Source organism: Babylonia areolata, chromosome 32, assembly GCF_041734735.1.
Source record: "Babylonia areolata isolate BAREFJ2019XMU chromosome 32, ASM4173473v1, whole genome shotgun sequence".
Taxonomy (NCBI): Eukaryota; Metazoa; Mollusca; class Gastropoda; order Neogastropoda; family Buccinidae; genus Babylonia; species Babylonia areolata.
In genome coordinates, this window is record NC_134907.1 from 7,309,811 (window position 1) to 7,323,756 (window position 13,946).

General features: G+C 40.9%; 1 protein-coding gene across 2 annotated transcripts; it reads left to right on the plus strand.

Annotated features, from left to right (window-relative positions):
- Nucleotides 1-4,955: 4,955 nt before the first annotated feature.
- On the plus strand, nucleotides 4,956-11,775 carry LOC143276595 (uncharacterized). Of its 2 annotated transcripts, none has more exons than XM_076581197.1 (3): nucleotides 4,956-5,265; nucleotides 6,611-6,754; nucleotides 9,742-11,775. In XM_076581197.1, exons 1-3 carry the CDS (start codon nucleotides 5,013-5,015, stop codon nucleotides 10,413-10,415), a joined length of 1,071 nt encoding a protein of 356 aa, XP_076437312.1. In that variant the 5' UTR covers nucleotides 4,956-5,012; the 3' UTR covers nucleotides 10,416-11,775. The 2 variants fall into 2 exon arrangements, with proteins under 2 accessions (XP_076437312.1, XP_076437314.1); XM_076581199.1 differs by having other exon boundaries at nucleotides 6,614-6,754.
- Nucleotides 11,776-13,946: the final 2,171 nt, after the last annotated feature.

Genomic DNA, 13,946 nt, shown 5'->3' on the forward strand with positions numbered 1-13,946 from the left:
CAAGTGAAAGTTGACAAATACCGTTAACAGAGACACGACTACTCTCATCATTCTCTTTAAATAGCCATTTTTTGTTATTGCACTGCTTTTCATTTTTCTTTATTTTCTTTCTTTATTTTCTTTATTTTTCTTTATTTTGACTATCTTTTCTTCCTGGCAAAACTTTTCTTCAAAGTTTGGAAACTTAATAAAGGTGAGTGGTCCACTTGTTCATCTTATCTAAGATTAACTTGTTTATCCCAAGGGACTGAGTGTGTGATAATCAAAATTTCAAGATGGTTAACACCAGAAACAAGGGAGTACGTAACAAAAGTCATGATGGTAGCCCTTTAGCCAGTGCCAAGGCACCTTTGGCCAGTCAAGCACACTGCACCAAAGTTGGAGACAAGACTCGCTCAAAGAGTGGGAGCTCTGCAGCGGAGTGCCATTCATCTGGTACCACTTCCCCTGTAGTATTCCTGGACGATGAAGATGTACCCACCTTGAAAATAATTGGCAAAAACGCCAGATCTATTAATTGTGACAGGTATAGTGGATGGGTCCATCTTGGGTGTACTGAGGTGTCTCCCTCAGAGTATGACTTCCTGGAAACTGCCAAACCGACGAGTTTCAAATGGTTCTGCAGCCTCTGTGAGGTAGAGTGCAAAAAAGTCACTCCTGGAGACAGAATAGCAGAGCAGGGGGCAAAGCTGGAGGCACTTTTCGAAATTGTCAAGACCCTCCAACAGCAGAACCAGGCAATCCTGAAGCTGCTGCAAAAGGAGGACAGAGTAGAGAATCAGATCCGGGTGCAGGTCAGAGAGTACCTCGATGAGCAGCACGAAAAGGAGGAGAGAACAACATTGTGTTGTTCAATGTAAAAGAGTGTGAGAGCAAGGCCCAGGCAGACACTGCTGTGCATGATGCAAAGCAGATCACAGAAATCCTCACACATGTAAGTCCAGAGTTTAACAGCAGCAAAGTGGCTACGAATGGCATCATCCGACTCGGCAGAAAGAGGGAAGGGAACAAACTCAAAGTGATCCCAACCCCAGACCCAGACCCATCAAGGTCATTCTGACTGATACTGCATGGAAAGCACACATCCTGAGAAATGCCAGAAAACTGAGAGAGCACGACTCCTACAAGTCTGTTGGCATTGCTGCTGACAAGACACAGAAAGAAAGACAAGAAGATAAAGTCAAGAGAGATGAGTTCAAACAGCGGAAAGACAACGAAGAGGATGTGGTCTGGCACAAAGGTGATGTGATGTCTCGTGCTGAAAGAGATGCTATCATCAAGAGTGGAAGGGACGGGAACTCAGTGGGGAGGGAAGAAGCGGGAGGAGCAGTGGCAAGTAGCCCTGCCCAAATTTGACTTCCCAGTGCCGAGGGAACAAAGAACAATGTAAATACGTGTTTTGTACATAGACCAGCAAACAATTCTTTTTCTCATAAGTTTTCTTCTCTGAAATGTTATTAGGCAAACGCTGACATGCTGACAAACTAAATGAACTGGGACTACTGTGTAATATACACAACTTTGATATTATTGCTTTAACTGAAGTGTTACCAAAAAAAACTCCAAGGTTAAAATTGAAAATTTTGTACTTCCTGGTTATACAGGTTTTACAAACAACAAGGGAAGAGGTGTCAGTCTGTTCGTGCGGGAAGGGTGGGAGGTGCCCAGGATTGCAGAAACTGAAAGGATCTTTTCTCCTATCATTACCTGGTAGTAACGAGCACATCATTTTTGGAGTAGTGTACAGATCTCCCAGCTCGGATTATGAGGATCATGCTAGTGTAATTAAACTAATAAACCATGTATTTAACAGTTATAAAAACAAGGTTATTGTCTCTGGAGATTTTAATTATCCAGAAATTGACTGGCAAAATGTGGTAAGTTGTAAAAATGAGGACCATCCAGCTACGAAATTTTTGGATTGTGTACAGCAAAATTACATTGTACAAATGGCTTCCGAGCCCACTCATTATAGAGGTTTACAAAAACCCAAAGTGCTAGATCTATTGTTTACTAACTCATATGAAAATGTCTACACTTTGGATTACTGGCCCCCTCTAGGGAAGAGCCACCACTCTGCCCTCTACTTTGATGTTCAGATCAGGTGGGAACACCCATCTGGTCACTCCGTGAAATATCAACTAGATAAAGGAGATTACGAAGGCATGAAGCATTACGTAGGTGAGATTAACTGGGACGACCTTTTGACAAATGAGATATCTGTGGACGAAACCTGGGAACTTATTCATGATGTAATAATAAAGTCCATGAACAAATTTATTCCAAAAAAATCATTCAAACAAGGACCCTCCAATAAACAAAGACGAGACCCCATTCCCCAGTCACTTTTAGATAAAATTCATCAAAAGCGCAGAGCCTTTAAAAAATACAAGAAATATCCCACAAAGGAGAACTATAAAAAGTATGCACGTGCTAGAAATCAAGTAACATGGGGGTCAAGAAAAAACGTGAAAGCTAAGGAAACTAAATTAACTAAAGAGTCTAAGAATAATCCAAAAGGATTCTTCCGTTATGCTGCAAGTAAAACTCTGCCAAGAGAATCAACTGCTAATCTATTAAAGGAAGATGGTACCTTAACACAAAATGACTCAGAAAAAGCAACTGTGTTAAACAGCTTTTTTGCTAGTGTTTTTACCGAGGAGAGCAACGTAAATGTTCAAAAGTTTTCAGGCAAGACAGAGGTTACAGAAATTTCCTACGTGGAGGACACAATTGAACAGATGAAAAAAGCTCTAAAGAGCCTAAACCCATCAAAGTCCCCAGGACCTGACGAGATTCACCCACAAGTATTCATAGAGCTTGCTGAAGTTATTGCTCACCCACTTAAGATCTTGTTTGATAGAACACAAAAACGGGTGCAATACCAAAAGCTTGGAAAGAAGCAGAAGTACGACCTATTTTTAAGAAAGGTAACAAGAATTCTGCAGGTAACTATCGTCCAGTCAGCCTAACATCAGTTGTCTGTAAGGTTTTTGAGGGTTTTACTCGAGACGCTCTCTGTCAACATTTAACCAAACATGATCTGTTATCTAGAGAACAGTTTGGATTTACCAGAGGGCGCTCGTGTGTTACACAACTACTTGTTACATTACAAGATTGGTTAGTCAGGCTAGATGAGAGAATACCAGTTGATGCAGTCTACCTTGATCTAAAGAAAGCTTTCAATACAGTTCCCCATCATAGACTCATAAATAAGCTGGGAAGCTATGGGATAAAAGGCAAGCTACTATCGTGGATCAGAGACTTTCTAAATGGAAGATCACAGTTTGTAAGTGTAAATAGTAGTAAATCATCGAAGGTTAAGGTAACTAGTGGTGTACCACAAGGTAGTGTTCTTGGCCCAACATTGTTCATATACTTTATAAATGATATGCCTGGTGAGGTAGATTGTAAAGTAAAAATCTTTGCAGATGACACCAAGGCTTACTCTGCCATCCGAAACATAGAAGATAGAGATCACTTACAAATGTGTATACATAATCTAGTTAAATGGACAAATATTTGGCTACAGCAATTTAACAGCGAGAAATGCAAAGTTCTGCACCTTGGAAAGAATAATCCACAGTATCAGTACACGATACAGGAAAAGGGAGTAACTCGAACAATGGATAGTACAATTGCCGAAAAAGATTTAGGGATCACGATGGATCCAGAACTAAGCTTCGAGGCACATATAAATAATATAGTGAAAAAGGGAAATCAAATTTCTGGTCTTCTTGTGAGAACTATAACTAATAAATCTCCCGAAATTATGATTCCATTGTTCAAAGCTCTGGTTAGACCCATTATTGAATATGGAAACTCAGTATGGTGCCCTTACCTTAAAAAGCACATAGATATGATTGAAGGTGTTCAACGCAGATTTACCAAGTGTATAACTAGAAATACTAATAGTACTCGAGATCTTAGTTATGAGGAGCGCCTGGCTCTATTTAATATGCCTAGCCTAGAGTTTAGAAGATTAAGAGGTGATCTCATTGAAGTATACAAGACTGATCATGCACAATATTTATGATCCTTGCACCACCTCTTCCTTGTTTACTATGGCTAACTACGATAAAACTCGAGGGCACAACTTCAAAATAAACAAAACTAATTTCGTAACTGACCAGTTCCGCAAGTTTTTTACTAACCGTACCATAAATCTGTGGAATAACCTTTCCTATGACACCATCAATGCACCGCCATCGGTTGTGACGCCTTCAAAAATCACAGTGACAAAAAGTTTAAGGACCATGTATTTTCCACAGAGTTAAATCTCTATTGAGCTGTAGATAAATGTAGTATACACTATGCCTGATTTAAACAAGGGTCTGTTCACAACAAGTGATCCAAATGCACATAAATGGACACTGATTATGAGGGCAAAAGGCTTTTAGCCTATAGCCAAACATTTCTGTGATTCTGTGTTTCTATGAAATAGGAAAGACCGACTGGGAAAAGACGAACAGATCAATGAATTGATTAAATGATTTAAGTTAACATTCCAATAAATAAATGAATAAACAAATAAAATGTGTTAATGATCAAAAACGATTTCAAACAAGATCAGTAAATTGACTTGTTAAAGTGACTGTTCGGCGAACTTGTGCACGCACACATACAAACAATAACAACATATATAAGTCATCATCATCATAATCAACACTGAACAACGTGAAAACACGCACATGCGCGCGCACACACACACACACACACAGCCACCTACACAAGAAAAAGAAAAAAAAACACAAGTGCTGCACTCGTGTTACTTGTGCAGGGACACACTGGCACGCACCAAGACCCCAAACCGCCCTTACTCATGAGCGCAACACACACACACACACACACACGCACACACACACAATTGGTCCAATCTATGGAAACCACACAAAAATATGTAGACGCGCATGCGTACAAAAGTACCTTTCCTTTCCTCCCCAAAGTTACGCCCAGGGACAAGGCCTAGCCTTGAGGTCTGGAACAGAATCGTTTTTCACTTGAAAAGCAAGATGGCCCTGTGGTCGAAACGAACAACAGGTTACAAACTGGGCGTAGCGCTGTTTATTACTGGTTCATTGTGGTACTTGATTGGTTTCGTTTTACCTTTTTGGTTTGTGTCCGAAATGAACCGACGGTATGGATATTCTTCACATACTCTGTCGTATAAGTTTTCAATTGGATTATGGTCGCAATGTGTCCAAATGGATGATCAACCACGCACGTGCATTTCCTCTTCTAATCAGTGGCCCCGGAGAGGGGGTGGTGAGTTGACTTATGAATCTATGTCGTATCTTTTACAATCACCTCTCTCTCTCTGTGTCTGTCTGTCTGTCTCTCTCTCTCACAGAGGTCTCTGTCTCAGTACTCTCTCCGCCTCATTTTCGCAGCAGCGCATCACTGCAGGCAAACATCGGCATGCGTGTGTCAAAGTTTACAGCACATTGTTAGGTGTCAGTTTAGAGCTCAGGAGGAAGGTGGCAGAATGGTTAAGACGCTCAGCTGCCAATACAGAGAGTCCGTGAGGGTGTGGGTTCGAATCCCGCTCTCGCCCTTTCTCCTAAGTTTGACTGGAAAATCAAACTGAGCGTCTAGTCTTTCGGATGAGACGATAAACCAAGGTCCCGTGTGCAGCACGCACTTGGCGCACTGAAAAAGAACCCATGGCAACGAGAGTGTTGTCCTCTGGCGAAATTACGTAAAATGAAATCCACTTTCATAGGTACACAAATATGTAAGCATGCACTCAAGGCCTGACTAAGCCCGTTGGGTTATGCTGCTGGTCAGGCATCTGCTCAACAGATGTGGTGTAGCGTGTATGGATTTGTCCGAACGCAGTGATGCCTCCTTGAGAAACTGAAACTGAAACTGAAACTTAGAGCTCAGCCAAAATTGTTACTGTGAACATATTCGGTGTAAATCGTTAGACATCACTGCACTGTGCAGTGTGAATAGGGGGTGCCTGTGTTGGTGTGGATGAGGGAGGGGCTTATTCAGTCTTCCCAGTTCACATTGGTCATTAAATAGTTATGATGCTGAAGGTGGTATCACACCACTTGGTGGAGCCATGGCATATGTACTGTGTAATTGTTGTCTCACTGATCATCATGAAATTGTGTATATTGGCCTTCTTGGTTTTCTCATGGTTCTGAAATGTTAATATCAAGCTAAACAAAATACTGGAATGTTGAGATCTATTTAGACTAAATTGACAGCCAAGTCTGGAGTCCAAAAATTGCATTTACACAATAGAGTTTAATGATAACAATATCAGAAAACCACAAAATTAAAGTGATGAGCACTGATGCTTGAAACTTTCAAACATGATTTCAGCCAAGGTCAAGGTCAACAAGTTTTTTTTTAAGGATGACCTGAACAAGAGAATGGTTGATCATAAATCTGTTTCTGTTTTTTCTTTTGAGTCAGCATGGTTATGCATCTTTTGTTCAAATTGCTGTGACTTCACTTACGGGTATGTTGTTCAAAGTAATATTTGTAAAAACCATTGATATGTATATCTGATGATATTTTTTATTTATACAGACTGGTATTGATGAGCTATATCGAATATGAATTTATTTGGGTCTTTTTGTGTGTGTTCGTTTGTCAGCAGGCTGGTTTAAAGCAGTGCAATCATTTGAGAGTATTGGTCTGATTGGTCTGATCATCGGTGTTTTGTACGCTATGGTTGCCAACTGCTGCAAGTCCTCCACATCACGCACCAGAACCCTGGAGCTCCTGGCTGCTCTTAGTGGTAAGATTTGTTGTACTGCACTTTCTCGTCACTTTAAAAAAAGACAATCATGAAAGAAGGCATAGCCTTCATAGCTCTCGTGGCTGCTCTTAGTGGGCTCTCGTGGCTGCTCTTAGTGGTAAGATTTGTTGTACTGTACCTTCTTGTCACACACACTCACAAAAAGCTATCAAGAAATAAGGCATAGCCTTCATGGCTCTCGTGGCTGCTCTTAGTGGTAAGATTTGTTGTACTGTACCTTCTTGTCACACACACACACACAAAAGCTATCAAGAAATGAGGCATAGCCTTCATGGCTCTCGTGGCTGCTCTTAGTGGTAAGATTGTCACATTAAAAAAAACAATCAAGAAACAAGGCATAGCTTTCATGGCTCACATGTGAATCCTACTGTGCAACAATGACAAGTGGGGGTGGGAGGGGTGGAGTTACCAGTACATACATAACAATCCAGTCCTTTATTTTTTTCTGCGTTTTTTGTTGCTTACCATCAGAAACTAGTGTTTTTCAAAACGAAAGTTGTCTGTGCTGAAAATGGAGCTGGTCTATCTTCAGCGAAATGCCACACCAATAAGTATTTCACTGTTTTATGTTTATGATATAGATCTATCAGACTTTCAGACACTTCCTAGCTTTTTCACAAAAATGATTGACGGATCTGACAGTCTGCCCCACTCTGAACAGTGTGGACTCCAGGACTGATCAACACCTGCCTCTCCAGTTAAAGACACCATTCTTAGTAATGGCTCCTCATTGTCAGAACCCATGAAAACACACACTTCTCTATGAAAATAAAAACTGTGAATGTTTCTGTCCAAGCCCAAATGATAACAGAAGTTGAGGAAGTTGTCAGGTGCATTTGGGGGAAAAACACTGGGAGGATATGGTGTGACAGAACACGTACATGCATGAGCCCACACGTGTGTGTTTGTGTGTGTTATATGTTGTATATGCTATGTATGTGTTATATATGCTACTCTGTATTTGGGAAGCAGATGCCTGACCAGCAGCATAACCCAATGTGCTCATCAGGCCTTGTGTACATGCATATATGTGTATTCCTATCTGAGTGGATATCTTCAACAGAATTTTGCTAGAGGACATTGCTTATGTTGCCAAGGATTATTTTTCAGTGCTCCAAGTGTGTGCTGCACACATAACTTCAGTTTATTGCCTTATCCAAATGACTAGACCAGTTGACAGGGTTGTATTCTCAATGTAAATCCTGGATGACATTCAACAAAATAAAGTTAAAGGATGACAAAACTGAAGCTATGATTATTTCCTCTGCAAGAATGTCCACATCTACTTCTTTTCCTGCCTCTATTGTGCTTGGTGATGCCACAGTTCAGTTTTCTAAATCAGCAAGGAACCTTGGAGTCATTCTTGACTCAAACCTCAGCATGCATGCTCAGGTAGTAAATCTGATACGCATTGTCAGTTTATTGTGAACTCCGTCGCATCAACTCTATCCACCAGTACCTTTCTGTTGAAACTACTAAAACTCTTATTTCTGCTTTTGTGCTGTCATGAATTGACTACTGTAATTCTCTTCTCATAGGCTGTCCACATAATATTCTTCAGTGAATTCAAAAACTTCAAAATAATGCTGCCCGTCTGACTCTCAGAGTCCCATGTACTGATCACATTTCTCCTTACCTTCGCACTCTATATTGGCTCCCCATTGAAGCGAGAACTAAATACAAACTTGCATGTCTCTACTATTCTGCTTTCCACTCCACAGGACCTACTTATCTTTCTGACCTTATCAGTGTTTACACTCCCACAAGAAATCTCCGCTCTTCCTCTGACTGTTACCTTTTTAAACTTCCTTGTATCAATACAAGAACCTATGGTGAACGTTCTTTCTTCTTTGCTGCTCCTCACATCTGGAACAACCTTCCATATCATATCCGTGCATCTGAGTCTATTTCTGTTTTTCGCTCATCACTAAAGACTCATCTTTTTAAAACCTATCTATAAGTACTCTCAGCTTCCTTTTCTCCAACACAACCCATGTCAGCTCACTTTGGATGTATGTAGAGTGGGAAAGGGAGAGTGTGAGTGGGGGGAGGGTTTTTTGAGAAAGAGTGGCCATGAATGTTTTATGTTACTTGTAATTTTTTTTCTTTCCTGTAAAGTTCCCTGAGCTCTTAGTGAGAATGGGTGCTATATAAATCTACAGTATTATTATTATTATTATTATTATTATGATTTTATTTTTCCAGTCAACTTTAGGAGAAAGTGCGGGAATCAAGCCCAGACCCTCTTGGACACTGTATAGGCAGATATGTATACCCATAAATCAACAGGGAGGATGCAGGTTAGACTTAAAGCCCAGAGGCATCTTGTGAGATTTTAGGCCTTTGTCCAGCTCCTACCCAGGGCTGAGTGTGCCGTGGGAATTGAAACCACACAGTTCAGTGTCATCCACTTAATGCATAAAGCTTCAGAAATGTTGCTCAGATTTCCTAATCAACACTGCATGCCTCAACAAATCTTGGGCCTGGTTTTTGCCAGGATACATAGTGAAAGTAAGTGTAGAATGCAGGCCTGTCGTACATGCACTGCCCAAACCTTGATGAATCTTGCTACCACTTACTGACTTAGTCAACCTCATCATTCATCATGATTCATCAGATATAGAAAAAAATATTGTCCCATAGTGTATGGGCTTTCAGTCATGCCCTGCTCTCATGGTGACCTCAGTTTTGAGTTTCCCTCCTCTTCTTTGATCTCACACACACTCTCACATGTACACACACACATATGTATTCATTCATACAGTGCACACAGACATGTATGCCCAGACACAAGACAGGCTCTGTGGGTGTGTGTGTGGGGTGTGTGTGTGCGCTATACCTGTTTTAAACTTGTTTGATTGTGTGGGTTTTTTTGTCAGTGAAATGGTAGGTAAGCTCATAACAAGCTTCAGCTGAAGAACTGCAACTTACCATACTCATGTAAGCATCTTGTGATTGGAACACAGGTCTGTGTGGCTTCACTGGCTGCATGATCTTCGTGGGCAAGACCAGGGACAACATCAAGATGAGTCGAGCCACAGACTCTTCCTACAGCTGGGGCTTCGGCCTCAGCCTGACCGGATGCCTCTTCATATTGCTTGCTTCTGCCTTCATCTTCATCAATAACCGTGACATCTCCACCACCCCAGCCACTGCTGCCCCTGCCGTCACATACACTGGAGGGGTCCAGGGTCAGACTTACCCCCCTCCTGGGCAGGGTTACCCCCCTCCAGGCCAGAGTTATCCCCCTTCAGGCCAGGGTTACCCCCCTCCAGGCCAGAGTTATCCCCCTTCGGGGCAGGGTTACCCCCCTCCAGGCCAGAGTTATCCCCCTTCGGGGCAGGGTTACCACCCTCCAGGCCAGAGTTACCCTCCTCCAGAGCAAGGTTACCCCCCTGCAGGCCAAAGTTATCCTCCTCCAGAGCAAGGTTACCCTCCTGCAGGCCAGAGTTACCCCCATGCAGGCCAGAGTTACCCTCCTCAGCCGGGCACGGGGTACATGACACAGCCAGTCTACGGCTATCCTCAGGGTTACTCTGGCGCTAGCCAGTACGCAGGGCCCTCTGCCCCCCCTCCACGCCAGTTCAGTGACCCTCCCCCGGACTACAGCACCTGCGTGGGCAGCCAGGAGAAGAAGTAAGCCGTCCATACAGGTGTGTCAGTAGTGATCCATGCAGGTGTGTCAGCAGTGGTCCATACACCTGTGTCAGCATTGATCCATACTGGTGTGTCAGCAATGATCCATACAGCTGTGTCAGCAGTGGTCAATACAGGTGTGTTGGCACTGATCCATACTGGTGTGTCAGAAATGATCCATACAGCTGTGTCAGCAGTGGTCCATACAGGTGTGTCAGCAATGATCCATACAGCTGTGTCAGCAGTGGTCCATACAGGTGTGTTGGCAGCTCAGTGTGAGTCTGTCAGGTTGGATGCAGTGGTCAGTGTTGGTGCTGTGACTGAGGGGTTGTGTCAGTCTCAACCTTTTTTTTATTTAAAATTTTTTTTTTTATATATATATATTCCCGGGTTAAGATTTTCAGCATGGCCTGATCTTCCAGTCTGTCCTCGCTGTGACCCCATAGGCTCCTGCTGTCGGAGATCTTAGTAACCCTTGATGAAGATGATAATGACGATATGGATACTTGTTGAACAGGCGGCAGGCTGTGTTCCTATCTTATATACACCTGCCAATGGTTTTGCTGCTGGTGAAAAAAAAAATTTGCTCACAAATACAAGTACACTCACGAGGATAGAAAATACATCTGTACATTGTTTGTGCATATATGCCTGCTTGGGGATGTGGATGCACACAAAGAATTAAGCATACATACATGGATGTAGACACACTCACACTCAGATTTTAAGCAGTCACACATTCGTGTTTTCGAAAGATAGTTGCTTGTATATGGGCATTACACTGCATTCAGAATTTTTGTTTTGTTTTGATGTTGTTGGTTTTTTTGGTGTTTTAATGTAAGACCAGTGAATAGCCAGTATCCATTTCAGGAGTTTCACACATGAGATAATGTATTTGTGTTTGTATTTTATTTCTCTTTTTTGTCACAACAGATTTCTCTGTGTGAAATTCGGGCTGCTGTCCCCAAGAAGAGCATGTTGCCACACTGAGAGCGCCACCCATTTTTTGTTGTTGTTTTTTTCCTGCGTGCAGTTTTATTTGTTTTTCCTATCAACTGAAGTGGATTTTTCTGCAGAATTTTGCCAAGGACAACCCTTTTGTTGCTGTGGGTTCTTTTATGTGCGCAAAGTGCATGCTGCACACAGGACCTCAGTCTATCATCTCATCCAAATGACTAGCATCCAGACCACCACTCAAGGTCTAGTGGAGGGGGAGAAAATACCGGCAACTGAGCCATGATTCGAACCAGCTTGCTCACATTCTCGTGCTTCCTAGACGGACGCGTTATCTCTAGGCCATCACTCCACTCTATGAATGTATAATGAATGATACTCCTTTTTGTAGGTTTTTCTGAGATTGTATGTTGTCATATATATATATATATATATATATATATGAATGTATAATGATGATGCTCCTTTTTGTAGGTTTTTCTGAGATTGTATGTTGTCATATATATATATATATATATATATATATATATATATGTGTGTGTGTGTGTGTGTGTGTGTAGATATATATATATAGATATTATAACACTTTGGTCAACAAGTTGTGGTTTGCATCTTTTTGCAGATGCAAGTAAAGGTTAACGACTTAACATGACACTTCACTTGCATTGAGTCATTGCCCCTTTGCCTGACAATGCCTGGGTTATGACACAGGTGATCTGACCACTGCAAGGTTCTGTACACACAGTGTGACCTCCCTTGCTTGCTTTTTGATTCCCAGGCAATGGGTGCCAACATCAGTTTGTTGTCTTCAAAGGGTGCAGGTTCTCCTTTCCCAACCGCATGCCTGCCCCGTACCCCCATTTTATTATTGTTACCATGTGAATTGGTATAATTTTTAGATATAAAGCTGGTTGGTTTTGGTGGGGTTTTTTAGGGGTTTTTTGTTTGTTTTTATTGACAGAGTTGATTTTGTCCCTTCACTTGTTTTCCTGCACTATCATATATAATGAATGGATGGATAGATAGAGAGAGTGAGACAGACAGACAGTCAGTCAGTTAGTGAGCTGGCTAGCTAGTTAGATAGTTAGATCGATGGATGGATGATGAAATTTGCATTTAAAAGTATTACAATAGAGAATGGGATATTTATATGATATATATATATATATATAGATAGATAGATAATTTTCTGGAGAATTTATAAATGGTGTCCCCACCTTCTGGAAACTGTGCTGGAAATGTCCCCTTCTCTTTTCCCTTTTTCTTCTTTTCTGTCATCTGTTTCATTCTTTTTTTCTTCTTTTTTTCTTCTTCTTTTTTTTTTTTTTTTTTTTTTTTTTTTTCGAAAATACACCTTTCTTCTTTCTCTCTCTGGATTTGATAATTGGGAACTGTTGTGTTTTTTGGTACCCGGTCAATGTGGAAACTTGCTTATTGGCAGCATTTGGCAAGGGGTGTTATGCCTGTTATTGTTTATAATTATGTACAGCAGCAATGATATGATGATGTTTTTGTTCTTGGTTTTAATGATGTGATTATCTTTAGGTTAATTCATAAACTATGTTAATACTCTGATGAGAAATTGATGGGATTCTTCTTATAGTTTGCAGCTAATTACTGTTTATATTTGGAGGTTTTTTGTTTGTTTGTTTGGAGGTTTTTTCTGTTAAAACCAACTGATGAGAAATTTGTAGAATAATCAATATCAGTGGTATATCCTTGGTTTGGTGCTTGATTGTGACTAATTTATAAAAATAATTGTTATAAATTTCCTTTTCTTTTTGTTTTTCCATATCCCCAGGTTTGATGTGATGACAGTTGCTTGATGTAGTTGTTGTGTGGTGGTGTTTGGGGTGTTTCTAGTCCTGTTACATCGAGCCCTATATGCCGAGTCTGGCTCGATGATAAATCCTCAAAAAACAACAACAAAAAAAGTGCTATTTTATGTGTGTTTATGGTTTATGGAGGACAAACTGTTCTTCGCAATGTCTTGCTGTTATTTTAAAAGAAAACAAGTGAAACTTTGAGTTGAGAGAAAGAGAGAGATAAAAAATATATATATAAAAAGGGGGGTTGGGGGGGAGTCAGAGGGCGAAGTATGTTGTTATTTCAGGTGCTAAAAAAGAAAATATTAATCACCAAATGAACTACAGCAGTAAAGGGTAATGTTGTTGTTGGTATTTTGGTTTCGTTATTATACTGTGATATATACAAATCCAGTGTGATAAACAGAATTGTGCAACAACAGCCATCTACCTGAATATCTAGTCATCAGCCCCATCCACATGTAATATGCAGCTTCTGTTCAAACTGTGTGTGTGTGTGTGTGTGTGTGCAGTGCGTGCATGTGTGAGTATGCACACATTTTTATATTGATATGCACTTGTATGTATCTTATTTCTACTGTATCTGTGTTTGTGTATGATTTTTGATTTATGTTCGTATCTTGTTATGTACTATCCCCCCCAATAATCGTAGTGACCCCGGTACACTTGGAAATAAAGACATTCTATTCTGTTCTATTATATACTGAAAAGCCTGTCAGTGCCATTTCTGTTACACTTTTTTGTGATATTCTGTG

Excerpts from the sequence above, each read along its gene's own strand:
- LOC143276595 (XM_076581197.1), top strand. The coding sequence starts at position 5,013 with ATGGCCCTGTGGTCGAAACGAACAACAGGTTACAAACTGGGCGTAGCG. Across the intron at positions 5,266-6,610 it reads GTGGCCCCGGAGAGGGGGTG|CAGGCTGGTTTAAAGCAGTG; the intron begins GTGAGTTGACTT and ends TTCGTTTGTCAG. Across the intron at positions 6,755-9,741 it reads GCTCCTGGCTGCTCTTAGTG|GTCTGTGTGGCTTCACTGGC; the intron begins GTAAGATTTGTT and ends ATTGGAACACAG.